The sequence below is a fragment of the Heptranchias perlo genome, chromosome 7 (genome assembly GCF_035084215.1).
Source record: "Heptranchias perlo isolate sHepPer1 chromosome 7, sHepPer1.hap1, whole genome shotgun sequence".
NCBI lineage: Eukaryota > Metazoa > Chordata > Chondrichthyes > Hexanchiformes > Hexanchidae > Heptranchias > Heptranchias perlo.
This window is the reverse complement of record NC_090331.1, coordinates 5,826,415-5,852,897: the sequence shown is the minus strand read 5'-3', so window position 1 is coordinate 5,852,897 and position 26,483 is coordinate 5,826,415. Positions and strand designations below refer to the sequence as shown.

General features: G+C 49.9%; 1 protein-coding gene across 2 annotated transcripts in view; it reads right to left on the bottom strand.

Moving 5' to 3' along the window:
- Positions 1-15,346, bottom strand: part of LOC137323480 (carboxy-terminal domain RNA polymerase II polypeptide A small phosphatase 1-like) — a 110,110-nt gene extending 94,764 nt beyond the window's left edge. The window contains exons 1-2 of one of the 2 annotated variants that reach the window (XM_067986984.1): positions 14,930-15,014; positions 4,151-4,314 (exon numbers count right to left, since the gene is read on the bottom strand). Coding sequence is in view for 1 of the 2 variants with exons in the window: in XM_067986983.1 (XP_067843084.1) it covers positions 14,930-14,996 (67 nt within the window). In the remaining variant the exon portion in view is untranslated. Of the gene's footprint in view, positions 1-4,150; positions 4,315-14,929 lie in introns of both variants that reach the window. The other variant, XM_067986983.1, reaches the window with a different exon arrangement.
- Positions 15,347-26,483: the final 11,137 nt, after the last annotated feature.

Below are 26,483 nucleotides of genomic sequence, written 5' to 3'. Positions count from 1 at the left end.
GGCAGATGGAGTATAATGTGGGGAAATGTGAGATTATTCACTTTGGTGGGAAGAATAGAAAAACAGAATCTTTTTTAAATGGTGAGAAACTATTAAATGTTGGTGTTCAGAGAGATTTGGGTGTCCTCGTACAAGAAACACAAAAAGTTAGTATGTGGGTACAGCAAGCAATTAGGAAAGCAAATGGCATGTTGGCCTTTATTGCAAGGGGTTGGAGTACAAGAGTAAGGCAGTCTTACTATTGTACAGGGCTTTGGTGAGACCTCACCTGGAGCACTGTGTACAGTTTTGGTCTCCTTACCGAAGGAAGGATATACTTGCCTTAGAGGGGCGTATCAAAGGTTCACTAGATTGATTCCTGGGAGAGAGGGTTGTCCTATGAGGAGAGGTTGAGTAGAATGGGCCTATAGTCTCTGCAGTTTAGAAGAATGAGAGGTGATCTCATTGAAACAGAAGATTCTGAGAGGGCTTGACAGGGTAGATGCTGAGAGGTTGTTGCCCACGGCTGGCGGTTCTTGAACTGGGGGGCATAGTCTCAGGATAAGGGGTCGGACATTTAGGACTGAGATGAGGAGGAATTTCTTCACTCAGAGGGTTGTGAATCTTTGGAATTCTCTACCTCAGAGGGCTGTGGATGCTGAGTCGTTGAGTACATTCAAGACTGAGATCGATAGATTTCTGGAGTCTGGGGGAAATCAAGGGATATGGGGATTGGGCGGGAAAGTGGAGTTGAGGTTGAAGATCAGCCATGATCTGATTGAATGGCGGAGCAGGCTCGAGGGGCCATGTGGCCTACTCCTGCTCCTATTTCTTTCTTATGTTCTTATGAATGGCCGACCCCTTATCCTGAGACTATGTCCCCTAGTTCTAGACACTCCAGCCAGGGAAACAATCTCAGCATCTACCCTGTCAAACCCTCTCAGAATCTTATATGTTTCAATGAGATCACCTCTCATTCTTCTAAACTCCAGAGAGTTATAGGCTTATTCGAGTCAATCTCTCCTAGTAGGACAACCCTCTCATCCCAGGAATCAATCTAGTGAACATTCATTGCACCCCCTCTAAGGCAAGTATATCCTTCCTTAGATAAGGAGACCAAAACTGTACACAGTACTCCAGGTGAGGTCTCACCAAAGCCCTGTACAATTGCAGTAAGACGGCCTTACTCTTGTACTCCAACCCCCTTGCAATAAAGGCCAACATGCCATTTGCTTTCCTAATTGCTTGCTGTACCCGCATACTAACTTTTTGTGTTTCTTGTACGAGGACACCCAAGTCTCTCTGAACACCAACATTTAATAGTTTCTCACCATTTAAAAAATATTCTGTTTTTCTATTCTTCCTACCAAAGTGAATAACCTCACATTTCCCCACATTAAACTCCATCTGCCACCTTCTCATCCACTCACTTAAGCTGTCTATATCCCTTTGCAGACTCTGTGTCCTCCTCACAGCTTACTTTCCCATCTAGCTTTGTATCGTCAGCAAACTTGGATGCATTACACTCAGTCCCTTCAACTAAGTCATTAATGTAGATTGCAAATAGCTGAGGCCCAAGCACTGATCCTTGCAGCACCCCACTAGTTACAACCTGCCAACCTGAGAAGGAACCATCTGGAGTAAGGTGCCCAGTTTTGGTCCCCTCACATGGTGGGCGATATAGTGACCTTGGAAGAGGTCCAGGGGAGAGCTACAAGAAAGATTTCCAACTTAAAGAACTTCAGTTACTCAGATAGGCTCAAGGACCTTGGTCTATTCACTTTGTAATCTTACGTAAGATTACGTTGTAATCTTCCAGAATTCACTAGATTCCGGAAAGGTCCCAGCGGATTGGAAAACCGCAAACGCAACACCCCTATTCAAGAAGGGAGTGAGACAGAAAGCAGGTAACTATAGACCAGTTAGCCCAACATCTGTCATTGGGAAAATGCTAGAATCCATTATTAAGGAAGTAGTAGCAGGACATTTGGAGACTCATAATACAATCAAGCAGAGTCAACATGGTTTTATGAAAGGGAAAATCATATCTGACAAATTTATTAGAGTTCTTTGAGGAGGTAACGGGCAGGGTGGATAAAGGGGAACCAATGGATGCAGTGTATTTGGACTTCCAAAAGGCATTCGATAAGGTGCCACATAAAAGATTACTGCACAAGATAAGAGCTCATGGTGTTGGGGGTAATATACTGGCATGGATAGAGGATTGGCTAACTAACAGAAAACAAAGAGTCGGGATAAAAGGGTCATTTTCAAAATGGGAATCTGTAACTTGTGGGGTGCCGCAGGGCTCAGTGCTGGGGCCTCAACTATTTACAGTATATATCAGTGACTTGGATGAAGGAACAGAGTGTCTTGTGGCCATATTTGCTGCTGATACAAAGATAGATGGAAAAGCAAGTTGTGAGGAGGACACAAAGTGTCTGCAAAGGGATATTGACAGGTTAAGCGAATGGGCAAAAATTTGGAAGATGGAATATAATGTGGAAAAATGTGAAGTCATCCATTTTGGGAGGAAAAATAAAAAAGCAAAGTATTATTTGAATGGAGAAATACTACAAAATGCTGCGGTACAGAGGGATCTGGGTGTCCTTATACATGAAACACAAAAAGTCAATATGCAAGTGCAGCAGGTAATCCAGAAGGCAAACAGAATATTGGCCTTTATTTCCAGGGGGATGGAGTATAAAAGCAGGGAAGTCATGCTACAACTGTACAGGGTGCTGGTGAGACCACATCTGGAGTACTGCGTACAGTTCCGGTGCCCTTATTTAAGGAAGGACATACTTGCATTGGAGGCAGTTCAGAGAAGGTTCACTAGGTTGATTCCGAGTATGGAAGGGTTGTCTTATGAGGAAAGATTGAACAGGTTGGGTCTATACTCATTGGAGTTTAGAAGAATGAGAGGAGATCTTATTGAAACATACAAGATTCTGAGGGGACTCGATAGGGTAGATGCTGAGAGGATGTTACCCCTCATGGGGGAATCTAAAACTAGGGGGCATAGTCTCAGAATAAGGGGTCGCCCGTTTAAGGCGGAAATTAGGAGGAATTTCTTCTCCCAGAGGGTCGTGAACCTTTGGAATTCTTTACCCCAAAGAGCGGTGGAGGCTGAGTCATTGAATCCATTCAAGGCCGAGTTAGACAAATTTTTGATCAGCAAGGGAGTCAAAGGATATGGGGAAAGGGCAGGAAAGTGGAGTTGAGGTAAACAAATCAGATCAGCCATGATCTCATTAAATGGCGGAGCAAGCTCGAGGGGCCGAATGGCCTACTCCTGCTCCTATCTCTTATGGTCTTAAGAGCAGCGTAGACTTACAGGCAACCTGATAGAGGTCTGTAAAATAATTAAAGGGCTGGATCGAGTCCCCGTTGAGAGATTATTCCAGTTTAACAGATTGGGGAGGACCGGGGGTCAGGAGTTTAAACTATGGAAGAGCAGGAATAGTCTGGATGTTGGGAGGTTCTCCTTTCCCCGGAGAGCAGTGAGTCTCTGGAATGTGTTGCCGGCCGGTGTGGTCGGTGCCGACTCTCTGCTCACCCTCAAGAGGGAGCTGGACCGGTGCCTGACTGGGGCACAGATCGCATCATATAGAAGGGAAGTGTCTTTATAGATAACACTCGGTCCGTGTGATCTCCTGGACTGGGTTCCATCGCCTGAGGGGATCGGAGAGGAATTTCCAGAGTATTTTTTCCTTATTATAATTGTCATTATCTGTTTTTTTTTGCCTCTCCCAGGAGATTACATGGCTGCAGGGGCGGGGGGAGATGAGGAGGGGGGGTGGGGGGGCGGGGACAGTGTCCAGTCAGGATGCTCCGGCCATCACGAGTGTGGGGCAAGCTTGGTGGAACAGCTGGTCTTTTCCTGCGCAAGACAGCTGGGACAGTGTGGGTGTAATGCTGTGGGGGTTAGTCAGAATGGACCGTCTCCCCCCAACGTCATCTCCCCACCACCCTCCCCCTCCTGTTTTCCCTCCCACTTCCGCCTCCCGTCTCCCCCCACCCCCCTCCTATTCCCCTCCCCCCCCCATCCCCAGTCTGAATTCAGCCAAATCTGATCCTGCTCCAAACCTGCACTGTAAAGCAGGGCAGTTGCCCCTCGCTCCCTCCCTCCCTCCCTCCCTCCCTCCCCGGGGGTCAACGTGCCTCCTACCTTGGAGGCGTTGCCTTTCCCATCTGCCAACAGCGAGGCGTTGTTGTTGCTGCTGACGACGACCGAGCTCTGGTCACCATCGTCGTCGTTTCTGGAGAGGCAGCAGAAGAGGGCGTGGACAATACTGCGTCTGCGGGGCTTCTTGCCGGAGACAGTCAGTGTGCCTGAAAGCGAGAGGCGTCCGAGGTGGTGGGGTTAGAGACAGGAAGTGCCAGGCCAGCCCAAGCAGGGGAACGCGACCAACCCCACCCCCCTCCCCCTCCCCCTCCCCCTCCCCGCCATCTCACCCGGAACACACGGTAACCAGCACCGCACTGCCTCTGGTGCGATACCAAAAACAGGCAGAGGTGCGCCCGAGCCACAACTCTTAAGGCCGTGCCCTCCGCCTGAACCCAAACTTGTGGCATGTGACGCCAGCGGGTAGCACTCTCGCCTCTGGGGGTTCGAGCCCCCACTCCAGAGACCCGAGCCCGTAATCCAGGCCGACACTCCCAGTCCTGAGGGAATGCTGCACCGTCAGAGGTGCTGCCTTTCGGATGGGAGGGAGGCCCCGTCTGCCCCCCTCAGGTGGATGTAAACGATGCCACGGGGGCTATTTCAAAGAGCAGCAGGGGGAGTTCTCCCCGGTGTCCTGGGGCCAATATTTATCCCTCAACCAACATCACTTAAAAAAAATTATCTGGTCATTTATCACATTGCTGTTTGTGGGATCTTGCTGTGCGCAAATTGGCTGCCGCGTTTCCTACATTACAACAGTGGCTACACTTCAAAAAAGTACTTCATTGGTTGTAAAGAGCTTTGGGACGTCCTGAGGTTGTGAAAGGCACTATATAAATGCAAGTTCTTGCTTTAATTTGTTTTGTTTTCCCCATCATTAATTTGCTTTCCTCCCCTCCTGAAGATGCCTTATCTCTTGTTCCATGGGGCCGGTCCCCACCCCCGAGTAAACATTCCTCATGAACGAGCTTGGGCATGAATGCCGAGGCTATTCGTTCATGGGGGGCACTGGGGGGGGGCGAGGGGCAGGACGACCAGAACCCAGTCCTGTCCACACCAGGCGTCCACTTTGTTGGGGGAGTGATCAACAGCGGGGCTGATTATTCTAGTCCAGGGCGACTGCTGCCCCAGTCAAGGTCAGTGAACTCAGCATCGATCCCAAGTAAAGCTCCCGCTACACTCAGTTTAACGTCTCTTCCGAAAGACGGCACCTCCGACAGTGCAGCACTCCCTCAGTACTGGCACTGGGAGCGTCGGCCTGGATTATGTGTTCAGGTCTCTGGAGTGGGACTCGAACCCACGACCTTCTGACTCAGGAGGCAAGAGAGAGCGACCCACTGAGCCACGGCTGACACCAGAGTAAAGCTCCCTCTACACTGTCCCATCAAACACTCCCAGGGCAGGTACAGCACGGGTTAGATACAGAATAAAGCTGTAATAATGTGCCTCAGGGGGCATAATCTTAAAATTAGAGCCAGGCCGTTCGGGGTGATGTCAGGAAGCTCTTCTTCACACAAAGGGGAGTGGAAATCTGGAACTCTCTCCCCCAAAAAGCTGTTGAGGCTGGGGGTCAATTGAAAATTTCAAAACTGAGATCGCTAGATTTTTTTTTTGGGTAAGGGTATTAAGGGTTAGGGATCCAAGGCGGGTAAATAGCATTAAGATGCAGATCAGCCGTGATCTAATTGAATGGCGGAACAGGCTCGAGGGGCTGAATGGCCTCCTCCTGTTCCTATGTTTGCCAATATAGTGCAAACCAGCACTGAATTATGTGTTGTTTTCATGTATCCACCGGACCCCCGCCCCGGCAGACCCCCGCCCCGGCGGACCCCCGCCCCAGAGCCACATTGCTCTCTCGAGACAGCCTCGGTTTGAAAGGACACAATCTGTAATTGTGTCGCTGGAAGTTTCTCAGTTCAGCCGGACAGCGCAAAAACCTCACCCACCCCCCCACGGCCCCCTGCCCTCCACCCCGCCACTGTAGCCTAGACCCTAAGCTCTGGAATTCCCTCCCTAAACTGCTCCACCTCTACCCTCTCTCTCCTCCTTTAAGATGCTCCTTAAAACCTCCCTCTTGCTAAGCTTTTCTTCGCCTGTCCGAATATCTCCTTATGTGGATCAGTGTCTAATTTTGTCTGATTTACGCTCCTGTAAAAGGGCCTCGGGACGTTTGGCTACATTAAAAGGTACGATATAACTGAGAGTTGTTGTTGTTACCCCAGCACGAGCTCTGAAGCCGGGGGGTGGGGGCTGATCTGCAGCCTGAAAGTGGCAGCGGGTTTGTGTACAGGAAGCTGCTGCCTCCACCGTTTCCGTGCCTGTCAACAGCTAACGGACACGTCCCTCCCTCAGGGCTTCCTGCTCCCTCCCTCGGAGCCTGACCCTCCGCTCCCTCCCTCCCTCCCTCCCTCCGAGCCTGACCCTCCGCTCCCTCGCCAGCTTCCTGTTGCAGTAGTGCCTATGCAGGAGGGGAGGGGGGGTTCCCCTTCGGGGGTTTCCAGTCCCGACGCAGAAAGGTGCAAACCCCCAGGGGCTCACTGCACCGAGGAAGGGTCTTCGACCTCAGGTGAACTGGAGGGCATTAGTTGCAAGCTCTTGCTGTGCTCACATTCCTGCCTCATCGATTGTGGTCTGTGCCCAGTTAGCTGCTCTCCTCCTCAGTGGCTGCAAGAGGTACTAAACACAGCTTCAGTGTCCCCAGGCTTTGAGGGGGGGGGTCGGGGGGAATCATCCAGGGATCCTACTTCTGATTCCCTGCTGGAATGGGCGGCAACAACTTGCATTTATATAGCGCCTTTAACACAGTAAAACGTCCCAAGGTGCTTCACAGGAGCGATTTTCAAACAAAACTTCACACCGAGCCACATAAAGAGGTCAAAGAGGTAGGTTTTAAGGAGCGTCTTAAAGGAGGAGAGAGAGGCGGAGAGGTTCAGGGGGGGAATTCCAGAGCTTGGGGCCGAGGCAGCTGAAGGCACGGCCGCCAATGGCGGGAGGTGAAAATCGGGGGGGGGGGATGTGCAAGAGGCCAGAATTGGAGGAGCGCCGAGATCTCGGAGGGTTGTAGGGCTGGAGGAGGGTACAGAGATAGGGAGGGCCCGTGGAGGGATTTGAACACCAGGATGAGAATTTTAAAATCGAGGCGTTCCCGGACCGGGAGCCGATGTCGGTCAGCGAGCACAGGGGGCGATGGGTGAACGGGACTTGATGCAATTTAGGATACGGGCAGTGGAGTTTTGGATGAACTCAAGCTGATGGGGATTATAAAGAGGTTTCACTGACTCTTACAGGACTGTTCCGTGGTACTCATCTCTCAGGGTCCGTGAGAAATACTCCTCTCGGTCAGGAGCTCCTTTCTTACTGAGGAAGCAAGGATAGGGCCCAGTGCCCCAACAAGGCAGAAAAGGGCACCATACTTATGAGGGGTTTTGTCAGAGTAAATAAGGAGAAACGGTTTCCAGTGGCAGGAGGGTCGGTAACCAGAGGACACAGATTTAAGGCGATTGGCAAAAGAGCCAGAGGGGGAGATGAGGAGAATTTTTTTTTACACAGCGAGTTGTTATGATCTGGAATGCGCTGCCTGAAAGGGCGGTGGAAGCAGATTCAATCATAACTTTCAAAAGGGAATTGGATAAATACTTGAAAAGGAAAGATTTATAGGGGAAAGAGCAGGGGGGAATGGGACTAATTGGATAGCTCTTTCAAAGAGCCGGCACAGGCACGACGGGCCGAACGGCCTCCTCCTGTGCTGTACGATTCTATGATTCCAAGGAGGAGGAGCGAGAGGAGCAGGGTAAGGGAATCACGAGTGTTGAGCTGTGCCGTCGGAAAGCGAGTGGGTCATCCGGTCACTCAGGTACACAGGCTCCTGCACTCAACACCGGATCACAAAGTTTCCCCACCCATCCCCATTTAAAACTTTGTAACTAAAAATAACTTGCATTTATACAGCGCCTTTCACAACCTCAGGACGTCCCAAAGCGCTTCACAGCCAATGAAGTACTTCTGAAGTGTAGTCACTGTTGTTATGTAGGAAACGCGGCAGCCAATTTGTGCACAGCAAGATCCCACAAACAGCAATGGGATAATGACCAGATAATCTGTTTTTTAGTGACATTGGTCAAGGGATTAAATACTGGCGCAGGACACGGGGGAGAACTCACCCCTGCTCTTCTTCGAAATAGTAGCCGTGGGATCCTCTACGTCCACCCGAGAGGGCAGACGGGGCTTCAGTTTAACGACTCATCCGAAAGACGGCACCTCAGACAGTGCAGCGCTCCCTCAGTACTGGCACTGGGAGTGTCGGCCTGGATTCTGTGCTCAGGTCCCTGGTGCGGGTCTTGAACTCACGACCTTCTGACTCAGGTGGTGAGAGTGCCTCACGCTGAGCCACAGCTGACAGACAGTTTTCCCAGCAGCTTTGCTGTCCTGCTCAGACCGGGATTATAAAAGGGATCAGGATTTGTGAGTAAACCGAGCACAAAGGCGACTCGCGTGGATCTATACTGGGGGCTTATCTGCTTACGGCGGAAGCGCTTATCGGCCTGGATAAGACAGGCTCAGTCACTCACAGCCAACGGCCTCGGAAAGGAGCCATTTCAGGATCGCCCATCTCCCCCCACCCACCCCCCAACCCCTTGCGAGCATTATGGTCATCCAGGGGAGTTCTCCCGGGTGCCATGGCCAATATTTACACCTCAATCAACGCTGCCAAAACAGATGATCCGCTCATTATCTCATTGCTGTTTGTGTGGGATCTTGCTGTGCGCAGACTGGCCGCCGTGTTTTCCTACATTACAACAGCGGCAACACTTCAAAAGTATTTCTTTGGCTGTAAAGCGCTTTGGGACGTCCTGAGGTGGTGAAAGGGACGATAGAAATCCTGCAACGTGCAAAACAGATATGGATGAGGAGAGTCTCTAGTGCATTCGGGAAGAGTCTCTCCTCCCCCATCACTGCCTACAACTATTTCTGAAAAGCTCTGCAATTCCCTCCCTAAAAACTCTCTCGCCTCCTTAAAACCTACCTTTTTGACCAAGCTTTTGGTCACCTGTCCTAATATCTTAGGTGGCTCAGTATCAAATTTTGTTTGATAATCGTTCCTGTGAAGCACCCTGGGGATGTTTTGTTACATTAAAGGCGCTATATAAATGCAAGTTGTTGTTGTTACAATTGACCTCAGTATCCTTGGATCAGGTGGTGGTGGTGGTGGTTTGGGGGGAGGGGGGATACATTATCCAGGACTCCTGCTGCTGATCCCTATCTAGCGATTCTTGCTGGAAAGTGTGCAGGCAGGAGGTGGGGACAGGACTGGGCAAATTTACAGCACAGAAACAGGCCATTCGGCCCAACAGGTCCATGCCGGTGTTTCCACACGAGCCTCCTCCCTCCCTACTTCATCTCACCCTATCAACAGATCCTTTCTCCCTCTTATCGAGCTTCCCCCTAAATGTATCCATGTTATTCCCCCCAACTACTCCACGTGGTAGTGAGTTCCGACACAATAGAACCAGAGGGGAGATGGAGACTTTTTTTAAAAACACAGCGAGTTGTTATGATCTGGAATGCACTGCCTGAAAGGGCAGTGGAAGTAGATTCAATAATAACTTTCAAAAACTCCCTCTACACTGTCCCATCAAACACTCCCAGGGCAGGTACAGCACGGGTTAGATACAGAGTAAAGCTCCCTCTACACTGTCCCATCAAACACTCCCAGGGCAGGTACAGCACGGGTTAGATACAGAGTAAAGCTCACTCTACACTGTCCCATCAAACACTCCCAGGGGCAGGTACAGCACGGGTTAGATACAGAGTAAAGCTCCCTCTACACTGTCCCATCAAACACTCCCCGGGCAGGTACAGCACGGGTTAGATACAGAGTAAAGCTCCCTCTACACTGTCCCATCAAACACTCCCAGGGCAGGTACAGGGCTCCATACAGAGTAAAGCTCCTATCAATCACTCCCAGTGAAACAGAAAGAGATATTTTCAAATTGCTGAGCAAGCTTTAAAAGCTTAGCCAGAGTTACCATCCCTTTAATGGAGCCACTCCTCCATCACAGTTTCTGTGACAAGCTCACTTTATCATTTCATCTGCACAGGGTGAACAGTCCAGGCACAGGGGTTATCGATACACAGAAGCACTCACATACAGGATCAGACGGGAGCAATGTTTTTCTTTGTACTCAATGTGTACTGTACGTATGCAAAGATAGAAAGCAGACAAAAATGGACTCATGCATTGCCGTGGAAACCAGTCCCTCTGGACCAAGAGCAGACCCCCAATGAGACTGTACCACCAAATGACCCTGGTCAACGGGGGTCAGCATCAGAATCAAGCTCAGCGCGAAATCAGACACTTTCCACTTTTGCCTCTGATGTTTCCACATAACACACTCAATGCTACACTGATCACTGCAGACTCCCGTCACTAGGAGGTCAGTCATTTGGAAAGGTGCATGTTCAGGGCACCAGTTATGCTTCAGTCATATAAAGCTCTGGTTTGACCCCATAGAATCATAGAAAATTTACAGCACAGGAGGAGGCCATTCGGCCCATCGTGTCCGCGCCGGCCAAAAATGAGCCACCCAGCCTAATCTCCCTTTCCATCTGGAGACTGGGTTCAGTTCTGGGCACCGCACCTCAGGAAGGATATATTGGCCTTGGAGGGGGTGCAGCGCAGATTCACCAGAATGATACCGGGGCTGAAAGGGTTAAATTATGAGGACAGGTTACACGGACTAGACTTGTATTCCCTCGCGTATAAAAGATTAAGGGGTGATCTAATCGAGGTGTTTAAGATGATTAAAGGATTTGATCGGGTCGATAGAGAGAAACTATTTCCTCTGGTGGGGGGAGTCCAGAACAAGGGGGCAGAACCTTAAAATTAGAGCCAGGCCGTTCAGGGGTGATGTCAGGAAGCACTTCTTCACACAAAGGGGAGTGGGAATCTGGAACTCTCTCCCCCAAAAAGCTGTTGGGGCTGGGGGTCAATTGAAAATTTCAAAACTGAGATTGATCGATTTTTGTTAGTTAAGGGGATTAAGGGTTAGGGAACCAAGGCGGGTAAATGGAGTTAAGATACAGGTCAGCCATGATCCAATTGAATGGCAGAACAGGCTCAAGGGGCTGAATGGCCTCCTCCTGTTCCTAGGGTCCCATTGACAAATGTCCATTTCTCACTGCATTGAACGTGTGTGAAATTTACAAATTGTGAGGAACGCCCAGCATCATTCAGATCATATCAGTCCAAACTTGGGTCTGGAGGGAACAAATGGAACCATAAAACACCAGGATGAAGGATCAGTCTATACAGGTCACTGTATAACACTGGGGTACAGGTCTGTCACTGTATAACACTGGGGTACAGTACTGGTGGGTACAGGTCTGTCACTGTATAACACTGGGGTACAGTACTGGTGGGTACAGGTCTGTCACTGTATAACACTGGGGTACAGTACTGGTGGGTACAGGTCTGTCACTGTATAACACTGGGGTACAGTACTGGTGGGTACAGGTCTGTCACTGTATAACACTGGGGTACAGTACTGGTGGGTACAGGTCTGTCTCTGTATAACACTGGGGTACAGTACTGGTGGGTACAGGTCTGTCACTGTATAACACTGGGGTACAGTACTGGTGGGTACAGGTCTGTCACTGTATAACACTGGGGTCCAGTACTGGTGGGTACAGGTCTGTCACTGTATAACACTGGGGTACAGTACTGGTGGGTACAGGTCTGTCACTGTATAACACGGGTACAGTACTGGTGGGTACAGGTCTGTCACTGTATAACACTGGGGTACAGTACTGGTGGGTACAGGTCTGTTTGTTGGTGCCAATAAATGAGTCCAGCACTGCCCTCTTCCCAGTATTGATGCACCAACTGTCTGTCCTGGCCCTATGTGTGACTCTGTGAGCTATGGGGGTACTAATGGGTACACAATATACAGTGTACCAGCGGGATGCTCTCCTGCATGTGAGACATTGTGCTGGTAAGAATGCTGACTGTCCTAATGTGGTACTGGGCATGGATTAGGAACTTCCGGCATTCCCTTCTCCTGATTGGAGAGTGTAATAATGATGATGCTACAAACAGCTGGATTGATCCCGGGAGATGAGGAGAATTTTTTTTACACAGTGAGTTGTGATGATCTGGAATGCGCTGCCTGAAAGGGCGGTGGAAGCAGATTCAATAATAACTTTCAAAAGGGAATTGGATAAATACTTGAAGGGAAAAAGGAGAATGGGACTTGCTGAATTGCTCTTTCAAAGAGCCAGCACGGGAACGATGGGCCGAATGGCCTCCTTCTGTGCTGTATCATTCTACGATTCTATGAATTACTTCCTTTTAAAGCTGAACAACACAAATTTTTGCAGCCTTCCCTTTAACCCAGTCCTCTAGTACCACAGCTCACCCATATCCTCTAGGGAAGGAAACCTGCCGTCCTTACCCAGTCTGGGCCTATACGTGACTCCAGTCCTGCACCAACATGGTTGACTCTTAACTGCCCTCTAAAGTGGCCGCTCAGGGGTTAGCCGCTCGCTAACTAGCACCGTGGGAGAACCTTCACCACACGGACTGCAGCGGTTCAAGGCAGCAGCTCACCACCACCTTCTCAAGGGGCAACTCGGGATGGGCAATAAATGCCGGCCTCACCAGCGATGCCCACACCCCGAGAATGAATATATTCAAAAAAAGTTTCTCCTCGCTGGGCACAGCTCCACCAGGTGGCAGCACACCTCCAACACCTCACCCAAATCACCACTCGATGGGTAAGGTCAGGCAGTGAATATAAGCAGGATATTCAACCACGGAAGCAGCACCACTCAGCCCGAAACGTGACTTTACTTAACATCTACCAAAAGTCTATTTTCCGGGCGGGGGGTGTCATTGGACAGTGATCAGCAACAGGAATCCTGGCTGATTTCTCCCCCCTCCCTGGCCCAGAGGCACTGAGGCCAACTCTCGCTCCCAAACCTGCCGTTACGCCAGAGATCAGCAAACTCAGCGGGGACCAGAAACCAACCACGAGACTTTCTGGTTTGTACTTTCAACCACATGGAGCCTTAAAACAACAGCTTGCATTTATATAGCACCTTTAATGTAGAGAAACATCCCAAGGCCCTTCACAGGGGTGTGAGGTTAAAAATAACTGTCAGCAAACCACACAAGGAGATATTAGGACAGGTGACCAAAAGTTTGGTCAAAGAGGGAGGTTTTAAAAGGAGGAGAAGAGAGAGGCGGAGAGGTTCCAGGAGGGAATTCCAAAACTCAGGGCCTGGACAGCTGAAGGCACGGCCACCAATGGAGGGGTGAAGGAAGTTTGGGGATGCACAAGAGGCCAGAATTGGAGGAGCGCAGAGATCTCGGAGGTAACAGAGATAGAGAGGGGGGGCGATATCCTGGAGGGATTGAAGACAAGGGTAAGAATTATAAAATCAAGGTGTTCCCGGACAAGGAACCAATGTCGGTCAGCGAGCACAGGGGGTGATGGGTGAACAGGGCTTGGGGCTAAACTCTGCAACCAGCCACAGTTTAAAAAAAACAAACCAAGAAACCTCATGGAGTGGTTAAAAGCAATGTTGTGCACACCAAGGTTCACACAAAAGACGGACTGATTCAGTGCATTCAAGCACTGAACTAACTGTCAGGTGTGATACCAAGCCGGAGAGACCAGGAAGTTCAGAGATTCTCTGATCTCTGCTCAATGATCTGATTTCAGCCAGGGTGTGGTAGTGTACCTCAGTCTGGGGCCTGGGCTGGGCAGGAGGCAACACTCAGGGAGCCTTCACCCCCTTACACATATTGGCAGACTCCTGCTCTCCCCCTCCCTCCCACCAGCTTCCCAAAGACGGTGTCAACTACCCGAAAGAAAACAAAAATCAATGAACAAAAACACTCTTCATTGGTATGGGGCAAGATTACTGGTAAATGGAACAAACCCACGGGAGATGGTAGGGACCTCTTAGGGGATTCCCAGTTTTGAAAAAGCCAGGCACTGAAGGGGGAAAGGGATGTTTAGGAGAGTGAATGAGGCGGGGTCATCGACACTCAACCACAAACGGTAGAGCTCCTCCCCTCTCCTCTCCTCTCCAGTCCAACACAACAAGACTCAAAAACACATACACAGACACACCCACCACCCAAGTTCCATAAAAAACATGGCACCCGCTCTCTTCACACTAAAAAAAAAACCCCATCCAATCTGATTACTAACTGATGCAATCCCAACTCTTACTGAGGGTGGGGAGAAGATTGTTTAAAATGTTGACATTTAAAAACAAACGAATCTGTTTAAACAAACAAACCTCCCGCCCAGAGTTTAGCTCCGTTCCCGTCAGAGGAAGAACTTGTTTTGTGGGGTGGTGGTTTTTTCTCTCTCGGTTCTCGTGGGGGGGGGGGAACGGGACAAGAAAGGGAAGGTTAAAATCACCGACCAGAGAAGACAACACGACTTATTTTAAAAAAATGGACTTCTTTTTTAAAAAAGCCCCTCTTTTGATCAGAACCAGAACCGATTAAAAAAAACCCGAAACCACACACACACACAAAAAAAATATTTCAAACGGGAATTAAAAATAAACAAACAGGAGATGGGGAAAACCACAGAGTGAGAAAGAGCGGAGGAATCGTAACCCTGGCCCGGGGGGGGGGGGGGGGAGATCGCAACAATGTTGCGGTTGAGTTTGATACAAAGTTTCGACGTTTAAACCACAACAATGGGGGATGGTGGGAAAAGATACAATGTTGCCGTGTTAGTTACAATGTAACTAAATTGTTACCTTTCTCTCGCAGCGGGGTGTTCGCCTCCTCTTTGCTGACTTGGGTGATTATGGACGGGTTGTCCATGAGCTAAATCTTCTTTTATTTAAAATGTATTTCTCCCTCTCCCCCCCCCCCCCCCCCAAAAAAAAATAAAATAAATATATATATAATTTTTTTTTTAATTGACCGGGGAGGAGAGGGAGAAAGCGCGGTTCAGGCGCTCGCTCACAACATGGAAACCTCTCCCTCCCCTCGTCAGTTTCAAAGCGTAGGGACGAAACTAACATGGATCGTGGATGATCGGTTTCAAGGCGGCCCCGTGCAGAGGGCCGGACCCCCCGGCTCCTCCGGAGATGATGCAGCCGCGATTTCGAGCGCACGGCTCGGCTTGTGAATGCTCCGAAGGCGGCGGCGTTCTGATCCCCCCACTCCCCCCCCCCCCCCCAGGCGTTCTGATCCCCCCACTCCCCCCCCCGCCACCCCTTCCAACCCCCCCCCCCCCAGGCGTTCTGATCCCCCCCCGCCCGTTAACGCGGTTGAGAGGATCGCGATCCCCGACCCTGGTTTAAAACAAAAAAAAAAGTTTCGAAACCTAAAACACACACAACACACACTCCCGGAGGTTGTTTTGATGGGAGTTCGTGTGGAGGAGGAGAGGGGAGAGGGGAGGGGAGGGGGGGGGGAGCCTGGAAACCGCGGCGGTGGAGGAGCCCCAGGGTTAGGGATAGTCTCCAAAGCGCGGTCGCCCGCTCCAAATCGTCAAATTCTTTCCTGTCCGTAATTGAAGCAATAACTTGTGACGTTTTATAGATTGGTTACTGTGAAAAATCCAGGTGAAGGCACACAGTGCATCGAATTTTATAGCACAAAAGGAGGCCATTCGGCCCAGCTGGCTGGTGCTGCTTCTCTGAAAGAGCCAAGCACTTATTCCCATTTCCTTGCCCCTTCCCCATGCTCTTTTAAATTTTCTTTCTTTTTCAAGTGTTTACTATTTATTGCTGAGTTCTGGTTCAGTGGGTAACACTCCCTCCTCTGAGCTAGAAGGTCCTGAGTTCAGGTCCCACTCCAGAGATTTGCGCACATAATCCAGGCCAACGCTCCCAGTGTGGGACTGGGGGGAGTGCTGCACTGTCGGAGGTGCCGTCTTTCGGATGAGACCGAGTCCCCCGTCTGCCCTCTCGGGTGGAAGGAAAAGATCCGAAGGCCACTATCTCAAAGAAGGGCAGGGGAGTTCTCCCCGGTGTCCTGGGCCAATATTTATCCCTCAACCAACATCACTTAAAAATAGATTATCCGTTCATTGCTGTTTGTGGGATCTTGCTGTGCACTAATTAACTGCCGCATTTCCCACATTACAACAGTGACTACACTTCAAAAGTATTCCACAATCTGTAAAGTCCTTTGGGATGTCCTGAGGCCGTGAAAGGCGATATATAAATGCAAGTTCTTTCTTTGAAGTGGCAAGCATTTTGAGCTTTGAGGTATTTGTATATTTGTTATATTGAATGTAAGATATGGATTCTGCTTCCACCACTTTCTCTGGGAGGTGATCCCATGTCAGGAGCCGTCCCTTTTTTATAATGATGATCAGAAATTTATTCCCTCTAGTTACTGACTCACGGACCAATGGAATTAGCTTTCATTTTCAGTGCCTCTATATCAGGTCTCCTCTTGACCTGCTCTGTTCCAATGAAAAGAGCCCGTTTCTCCGGCCTCTCCTCGTAACTAAAGCCTCTCACCTTTGTGATCATCCGAGTGACTCTTTTAAGCACACTCTGCGTGGCCTTGACATCCTTCCGAAAGTAAGATGCCCAAAACTGGTCACATTGGGCCAAATCCTGCTGGAAAAACTTTTTTTTCTTACTTTCCTTTCTGTCTCTTTTTTCTCTTTCTCTCTCTTAATCCAATCTTTCTTTCCCTCTTTTTATTTCTCTTTCCGTACCTGATTTGAATCTAATTCACCCTGTTTCCTTCTCTGTCGTTCCTCTGTTTCCTTCTCAATCCTTAAATCTCATCGATTAAGGAGATACACTGTTGGTCCTGTCGTTTACCAAGGCCCCCAGATGCTGCATTACCCTCACCACTCTGTTATCAGCTCGCACTCCCAGCAGCTTACAGAGCAACAAATGTCTGAGCTGAAGGGGGCAGGAATAGCTCGAACTGACGGTGCAAGTCCTGAGGTGTCTCGCTACAGCAAGACCTTGGCCAGTGTTCTAACTGCGGCCGAACCAGTGGCTTGTTACAAGTTTCATTTATGCTCCACACCCTGACTTGTAAAACCGAGGATCCCACGTGCTTTTTTCCAGCTTTATCAACTTGTTCTCCGACCTTTGAAGATTAGTCTATCTGAACTCCTAAATCTCTCTGCTCCTCGACCCATTTAAAATTTTACCATTTAGTGTATGTTTCCTCTCAAAATGCAACACCTCCCATTAGATTCCATCTGACATAGGACTTGCTTGGCAAAAATAGACCAATGTGGGTCTAGTTCGCTTTCTACCATCCTGGTAGGCCCATGATACAACAATAATGGGATTCGTTGACTAATCACAGCCATCAATCTCTATCACTGAGTCTCCAACAGACCCAGACATGAGGTGAGGAAAATCCCCAGTGGGGGAGAGCTTTGGGAACCAGAGGTCCAAGGTCACCTGTTCCTCCCGAGCCTGTTACACTCGCCACACGTCAGGTCTCAAATTACTCATATACTGGATTGCAAGATGTTATTATGTGAAAGAAATCTACATCCCAGCTGTAGTGCTGAAACCTTGTGCTCCAGAACTAGCTGCGCCTCTAGCCAAACTGTTCCAGTACAGCAACAACACTGGCATCTACCCGACAATGTGGAAAGTTGCCCAGGTATGTCCTGTCCACAACAAGCAGGACAAATCCAATCCGGCCAATTACTGCCCCATCAGTCTACTCTCAATCATCAGCAAAGTGATGGAAGGTGTCGTCGACAGTGCTATCAAGCGGCACTTACTCACCAATAACCTGCTCACCGATGCTCAGTTTGGGTTCCGCCAGGACCACTCGGCTCCAGACCTCATTACAGCCTTGGTCCAAACATGGACAAAAGAGCTGAATTCCAGAGGTGAGGTGAGAGTGACTGCTCTTGACATCAAGGCAGCATTTGACCGAGTGTGGCACCAAGGAGCCCTAGTAAAATTGAAGTCAATGGGAATCAGGGGGAAAACTCTCCAGTGGTTGGAGTCATACCTAGCACAAAGGAAGATGGTAGTGGTTGTTGGAGGCCAATCATCTCAGCCCCAGGACATTGCTGCAGGAGTTCCTCAGGGCAGTGTCCTAGGCCCAACCATCTTCAGCTGCTTCATCAATGACCTTCCCTCCATCATAAGGTCAGAAATGGGGATGTTCGCTGATGACTGCACAACGTTCAGTTCCATTCACAAGCCCTCAGATAATGAAGCAGTCCGAGCCCACATGCAGCAAGACCTGGACAACATCCAGGCTTGGGCTGACAACTGGCAAGTAACATTCAGGCCAGACAAGTGCCAGGCAATGACCATCTCCAACAAGAGAGAGTCTAACCACCTCCCCTTGACATTCAATGACATTACCATCGCCGAATCCCCCACCCTCAACATCCTGGAGGTCACCATTGACCAGAAACTTAACTAGACCAGCCACATAAATGCAGTGGTTACATGAGCAGGTCAGAGGCTGGGTATTCTGCGGCGAGTGACTCACCTCCTGACTCCCCAAAGCCTCTCAACTATCTACAAGGCACAAGTCAGGAGTGTGATGGAATACTCTCCACTTGCCTGGATGAGCGCAGCTCCAACAACACTCAAGAAGCTCAACGCCATCCAGGACAAAGCAGGCTGCTTGATTGGCACCCCATCCACCACCCTAAACATTCACTCCCTTCACCACCGGCGCACAGTGGCTGCAGTGTGCACCATCCACAGGATGCACTGCAGCAACTCACCAAGGCTTCTTCGACAGCACCTCCCAAACCTGCGAACTCTACCACCTAGAAGGACAAGAGCAGCAGGCGCATGGGAACAACACCACCTGCACGTTCCCCTCCAAGTCACACACCATCCCGACTTGGAAATATATCGCCGTTCCTTCATTGTCGCTGGGTCAAAATCCTGGAACTCCCTTCCTAACAGCACTGTGGGAGAACCGTCACCACACGGACTGCAGCGGTTCAAGAAGGCGGCTCACCACCACCTTCTCAAGGGCAATTAGGGATGGGCAATAAATGCCGGCCTCGCCAGCGACGCCCACATCCCATGAACGAATAAAAAAAAATTTGAGTGAATCACAGTATCATAGACTCAGCAACCCGCCGACAACCACGACGTGCGCGGCTTCTTCAGCGCAATTAAAGCCATCTACGGTCCGAGTACCCAGGGACCGACCCCACTGAGAGCCAAAAATGGAGAGGCGCTCGTCAAAGACGGAGAGGCGGTCAACGCCCGCTGGAGAGAGCACTTCGAGGACCTCCTCAACCAAGACACAGTCCTCGACGCAAGTACCGTCGACACCGTCCCGCAACACGCGACCCGCCACCATCTCAGCACAACCCCAGCCCGCCACCATCTCAGTACAACCCCAGCCCGCCACCATCTCAGTACAACCCCAGCCCGCCACCATCTCAGCACGACCCCAGCCCGCCGTGAGGTCGAAAAAGCCATTCGACAGCTGAAAAATGACAAGGCCCCCCGGCGCAGATGGAATCCCCGCTGAAATACTAAAACACGGCGGAGAGGCACTCTTGACACGAATCACGAACACACGACCTTATCATCCTTGTCTGGAAGGAAGAGAGCGTGCCGGGAGATCTCAGAGACGCCGTAATTGTGACCATCTTCAAGAAAGGAGATAGGTCCAACTGCGGAAATTACAAAGGGATTTCCCTACTGTCCGCCACGGGAAAGGTCATCGCGAGAATCCTCCTCAACCGCCTCCTTCCAGTGGCCGGAGAGCTCCTCCCCGAGTCTCAATGCGGCTTCCGCCCGTCAAGAGGCACAATGGACATGATCTTTAACCCGCGACAAGTCCAGGAAAAGTGCAGGGAGCAGCATCGACCTCTGTACATGGCCTTCCTCGATCTCGCAAAGGCCTTCGACTCTGTCAACCGTGAGGGATTGTGGAGCATCCTCCTCAAATTCGGCTGCCCGCAGAAATCCGTCACCGTTCTCCGCCTGCTCCACGATGACATGCGAGCCGTGATCCTCACCAACGGATCCACCACAGACCCAATACGAGTGCAAACTGAGGTCAAGCAGGGCTGCGTCATCGCACCAACGCTCTTCTCCATCTTCCTCGCTGCAACACTCCACCCCATCACCATGAAGCTCCCCGCTGGAGTGGAGCTAACCTACAGGACAAGTGGGAAACTGTTCAACCTTCGACACCTCCAGGCCAGAACCAAGACCACCCCAACCTCTGTCATCGAGCTGCAGTACGCAGACGATGCCAGCGTGTGCGCACACTCAGAGGCCGAGCTACAAACCATCATCGACGCATTCACCGAGGCGTATGAGAGAATGGGACTCAGGTTAAACATCTGGACGACAAAGGTCCTCTCCCAGCCCGCTCCTGCCACACAACACCGCCCCCCGACCATCAAGATCCACGGTGAGCCTCTGGACAGCGTGGGTCATTTCCCATACCTCGGGAGCCTCCTCTTGGCGTGAGCAGACATCGACCATGAAATTCAACATCGACTCCAATGCGCCAGCGTAGCCTTTGGACGCCCGAGGAACAGAGTGTTCGAAGACCGAGACCTCAAATCCAGCACCAAGCTCATGGTCTACAGAGCAGCCGTGGTCCCCGCCCTCCTGTACACATCAGAAACATGGACAATGTACAGCAGACACCTCAAATCCCTGGAGAGATATCACCAACGTTGCCTCCGCAAAATCCTGCAAATCCACTGGCAGGAAAGGAGTGAGCGTTCTCTCTCAGACTAACATCCACAGTATTGAGGCACTGGTCGCGCTCAACCAGCTGCGATGGGCGGGCCACATTGTCCGCATGCCCGACACAAGATTCCCTAAACAAGTGCTCTACTCCGAGCTCTGCAATGGCAGGCGGTCACTAGGGGGGCAGAGGAAACGCTATAAGGACACTCTCAAAGCCTCCCTAAAAAAATGCAACATCCCCACCGACACGTGGGAATCGCTTGCCCCTAGAGCGCCCAAACTGGAGAAGAAGCATCCGCGAAGGCGCCAATCACCTCGAGCGTCACCGCGTGCAGCATGTGGAGGCCGAGCGTAAGCAGCGGAAAGAGCGCGCAGAATCCAGAGCGTCTCACCCACCCGCCTTATCAAATGCTACCTGCCCCCACCTGTGGCAGAGTCTGCGGCTCCAGGATTGGACTATTCAGCTACCGCAGAACCCACCCTCCCGGAATGGAAGCAAGTCATCCTCGACCCTGAGGGACTGCCAAAGAAGAAGAAGAGTAAGTACAGCACAGGAGGAGGCCATTCGACCCATCGTGCTTGTGTCGGCTCTTTGAAAGAGCTATCCAATTAGTCCCATTCCTCTGCTCTTTCCCCATAGCCCTGCAAACTTTTTCCCCTTCAAGTATTTATCCAATTCCCTTTTGAAATTACTATTGAGTCTGCTTCCACCGCCCTTTCAGCCAGACCATAACAACTCGCTGCGTAAAAAGATTTTTCCTCATCTCCCCTCTGGTTCTTTTGCCGATGGCCTTAATTTCTCCTTATTTACTCTATCAAAACCCTTCATAATTTTGAACACCACTATTAAATCTCCCCTTGACCTTCTCTGTCCTAAGGAGAACAATCCCAGCTTCTCCAGTCTCTCCACATAACTGAAATCCCTCATCCCTGGTACCATTCTGGTAAATCTCCTCTGCACCCTCTCTAAGGTATGAACATCCTTCCTAAAGTGCGGTGCCCAGAATTGGCCACAATACTCCAGCTGAGGCCTAACCAGTGCTTAAAAAGGTTTAGCATAACTTCCTTGTTTTTGTACTCAATGCCTCTATTAATAAAGCACAGGATCCCATTTGCTTTAACAGCCTTCTCAACTTGTCCTGCCACCTTCAAAGATTTGTGTCTGTGCAACCCCAGGTCTCTGTTCCTGCATTCCCTTTAAAATTGTACCATTTAGTTTATATTGCCTCTCCTCATTCTTCCTACCAAAATGCATCACTTCACAATTCTCTACGTTAAATTTCATCTGTCATGTGTCTGCCCATTTCACCAGTCTGTCTGTGTCCTCCTGAAGTCTGTTACTATCCTCCACATTGTTTACTACATTTCCCAGTAATACTCAATACTACATTAATACTAACTGCTTTCACCGTCTCCCTCGGGAGCCTGTTCCATAGTGACCACTCGCTCACTGAGATATTGTTTCCTGACATATATCTGCCTAATCTATTAACCTGTCTGTGTCCTCCTGAAGTCACATACAGTCCTCTTCACAGTGAACCATGACCCAAATAGTCCCTATTTCTGTGTTGCCTTTAAATTTTGATATTGTACCCCTATAATCAAATTCAGACTATCTATCTATCCATCTCTCTACCCATCCATCCATCCATCTATCTATCTATCTATCTATCTATCCATCTCTCTACCCATCCATCCATCTATCTATCTACCCATCCATCCATCCATCTATCTATCTATCTATCCATCTCTCTACCCATCCATCTATCTATCTATCTATCTATCTATCTATCTATCTATCTATCTATCCATCTCTCTACCCATCCATCCATCCATCTATCTATCTATCTATCTATCTATCTATCTATCTATCTATCTATCTATCTATCTATCTATCTATCTATCTATCTATCTATCTATCTATCTATCTATCTATCTATCTATCTATCTATCTATCTATCTATCCATCCATCCATCCATCTTCACATAGAATTACAAACAATCTAGATTGCAGAAACAGGCCATTCGGCCCAACTGGTCTATACTCCACACAAACCTCCTCCCACTCTAATAGCCTCCTCCTGCCCTGCCCACATATCCCTCTGTTCCCTTTACAGAACCTAGCATCCCGTGAGCAGTACAGCACCAGGTTTGAAAAGAGTAGGAGATGGGAGCGGGTAAAATGAGGAAATAGTGGTTAGCTCTCACCAAGCTTGGGTTTGAAAAGCCTGTAGATTGTCGAGGAAGGGTTAGGAACATAGGAACAGGAGGAGGCCATTCAGCCCCTCAAGCCTGTTCCACAATTCAATTAGATCATGGCTGATTTGTATCTTAACTCCATTTACCTGCCTTGGTTCCCTAACCCTTAATCCCCTTACCCAAAAAAAAGTCTATCAATCTCAGTTTTGAAATTGTCAATTGACCCCCGGCCTCAACAGCTTTTGGGGGGAAAGAGTTCCAGATTTCCACTCCCCTTTGTGTGAAGAAGTGCTTCCTGACATCACCCCTGAACGGCCTGGCTCTAATTTTAAGGTTATGCACCCCTTTGCCCTGAACCCATGTGTTTCTCTCCTATCTCCCTTCCTGCCCTCTCCGAGCTCATTTTGTCCACGAGACCCACCTAATGGAGGAAATTCTGAGATTTGGATCCTGAAGGGGAGGAAATTGTAACCAAAGTTCCAAAAATTTCAGTGGGTGGAGGGGAACACAGACTCTATTGCCCCTTCATAGTTGCACCTCTGAAACAGTGCCCTGGTCTTGGGAGAAGAAATACAGCCAGGGTTTCTCCTCCTGTTCACTGTCTAGTGACTCTGCCTGGAGAATGCAGATATCAGTTGAAGACAGGATCAGGTACAGTGAGACTCTACTCAGTACCAAAAATTCAAAGCCACACCTAATAACATTAAAAACAGAAAGAACTTGCTTTTATGTAGCACCTTTCATGATGTCCCAAAGCACTTTACAGCCAATGAAGTACAGTCACTGTTGTAATGTAGGAAACGCAGCAGCCAATTTGTGCACAGCAAGATCCCACAAACAGCAATGACCTGATAAACTGTCTTTTAGCGATGTTGGCCCAGGACACCTCCCCTGCACTTCTTTGAAATAGTGCCATGGGATCTTTTACATCGACCTGAAAGGACAGGCAGGACCTCAGTTTAACGTCTCATCCGAAAGACGGCACCTCCGACAGTGCAGCACTCCCTCAGTACTGGAGCTGGGAGCGTCAGGCTGGATTTTGTGCTCAAATCTCTGGAGTGGGCCTTGACCCCATGACCTTCTGACTCAGAGGTGAGAGTGTTACTCGCTGAGCCCCCGTGATAAACTCTTGATACCCTCAACTCCAGATTGATGAAAATCTGGTCCAAGAATTAGAATTACAAAGATCAAATTCTCCCCATGCATCTCCAGGTCTGGACGTTGCTTTGCCTGACATTTAGACACGCTCCCTAACTGCCAATCTGTGGAATGCTGATTGGCTGGCACATGATCTCTTAAAGCCCCGCCAATCAAGCAGCTAAATACACACCAATTAATTGTGAAACAGAGGCGGTTATGTGCAGGCAAACATCAAAAGATTGGAGTCGAATCATGGGTCTGTTTGGGGTGGGGGGAGAGAGGGAAATTCAGGTTTAAGGGGAAAAAAAACAAGAGCGGCAGCCCAGATATACCAGGTTCAATCCCGCGTCGGTGCTGAGGGAGCCGATCCGAGCCAGGACAAACCGGTAGAAGCCTTTAGTAACCCCCGGGCCAGGGAAGGGGAAAGATCGGCCATGGCTCTTGCTTCTGATCACTATCCAGTGCCCCCTGCTGGACGGGGTGTGCAGTGCGTGGACGCTGGTCAAAGGCACAATCGCATCTGATGGCCTCCACCACAACAACAACTTGCATTTACGATAGCGCCTTTAACGCAGTGAAACGCCCCAAGGCGCTCCTCTCTGCTTCGTTGACTCATCTTCAAGAGCCTTGTCCTCGCCCTTCAAATGCCTTCATGGCCGCGTCCCACCCAGCTCAGTGACCTCCTTTAGCCCTACGTCCCTGCTCAGTTCCTTCACTCGTCTACCAGGCTGACCACTCCCAGTGCCAGTACTGAGGGAGTGCTGCACCGTCGGATGAGCCGTCTTTCGGATGAGACGTTAAACCGAGGGCCCCGTCTGCCCTCTCGGGTGGGCGTAAAAGATCCCACGGGCCACTATTTCGAAGAAGAGCGGGGGGAGTTCTCCCCTGGTGTCCTGGGCCCAATATTTTATCCCTCAACCAACATCACTGAAACAGATGATCTGCTCATTATCGCATTGCTGTTTGTGGGATCTTGCTGTGCGCAAACCGGCTGGAGCGTTTCCTCCATTACAACAGCGACTACACTTCAAAAATGACCTCATTGGCCGTGAAGCGCTTTGGGACGTCCTGAGGTCGTGAAAGCCACCAGTGCCCCTGCCTTCCGGAATTTTCTCCAAAAATCTCTCATATTATCTCCTCCAAATAGCTAATGAAGAATTTTCTCTTCATCTGCTCTTGCGGCCTTCCCCCATAGTTCCATTCAGGCACTTCTCCCCCCCAACAACAACTTGCATTTATATAGCACCTTTATTGCAGTAAAACGTCCCCAAAGCGCTTCACAGGAGCGATTATCAAACAAAATTTGACACCGAGCCACATAAGGAGATATTAGGACAGGTGACCAAAAGTTTAGTCAAAGAGGTAGGTTTTAAGGGGCATCATAAAGGGGGAGGAGGAGAGGTTTAGGGAGGAAATTCCAGAGCTTAGGTCCTAGGCAGCTGAAGGCACGGCCGCCCAATGGTAAAGAAAGAAAGAAAGACTTGCATTTATATAGCGCCTTTCACGACCTCAGGACATCCCAAAGCGCTTTACAGCCAATGAAGTACTTTTTTCAAGTGTAGTCATAATGGTGGTGCGATGAAAATCGGGGACGCGCAAGAGGCCGGAATTGGAGGAGCGCAGAGATCTCGGAGGGTTGTAGGGCTGGAGGAGGTTAGAGAGATAGGGAGGGGGCGAGGAGGGATTTGAAAACAAGGATGAGAATTTTAAAATCGGGGTGTTCCCGGACTGAGAGCCAACGTGGGTCAGCGAGCGCAGGGGGTGATGGGTGAACGGGACTTGGTGCGAGTTCGGATACGGGCAGCGGAGTTTTGGATGAGCTCAAGTTTATGGAGGGTGGAAGATGGGGGGCCGGCCAGGAGGGCATTGGAATAGTCAAGTCTGGAGGTAACAAAGGCACGGATGAGGGTTTCAGCAGCAGATGAGCTGAGGGAGGGGTGGAGAAGGGCGATGTTACGGAGATGGAAGTAGGCGGTCTTGGTGATGGAGCGGATATGGGGTCTGAAACTCATCTCAGGGTCAAAGAGGACGCCATAGTTGCGAACATTCTGGTTCAGTCTCAGACACTGGCCTGGGAGAGGGATGGAATCGGTGTCTAGGGAACGGAGTTTGTGGCGGGCACCGAAGACAATGACTTCGGTCTTCCCAATATTTCGTTGGAGGTAATTTTTGCTCAAGTCGGACAAGCTGAGTGACAAATCAGAGGCAATGGAGGGGTCGAGGGAGGCGGTGGTGAGGCAGAGCTGGGTATCGTCAGCGTACATAAGAACATAAGAACATAAGAAATTGGAGCAGGAGTAGGCCAATCGGCCCCTCGAGCCTGCTCCGCCAT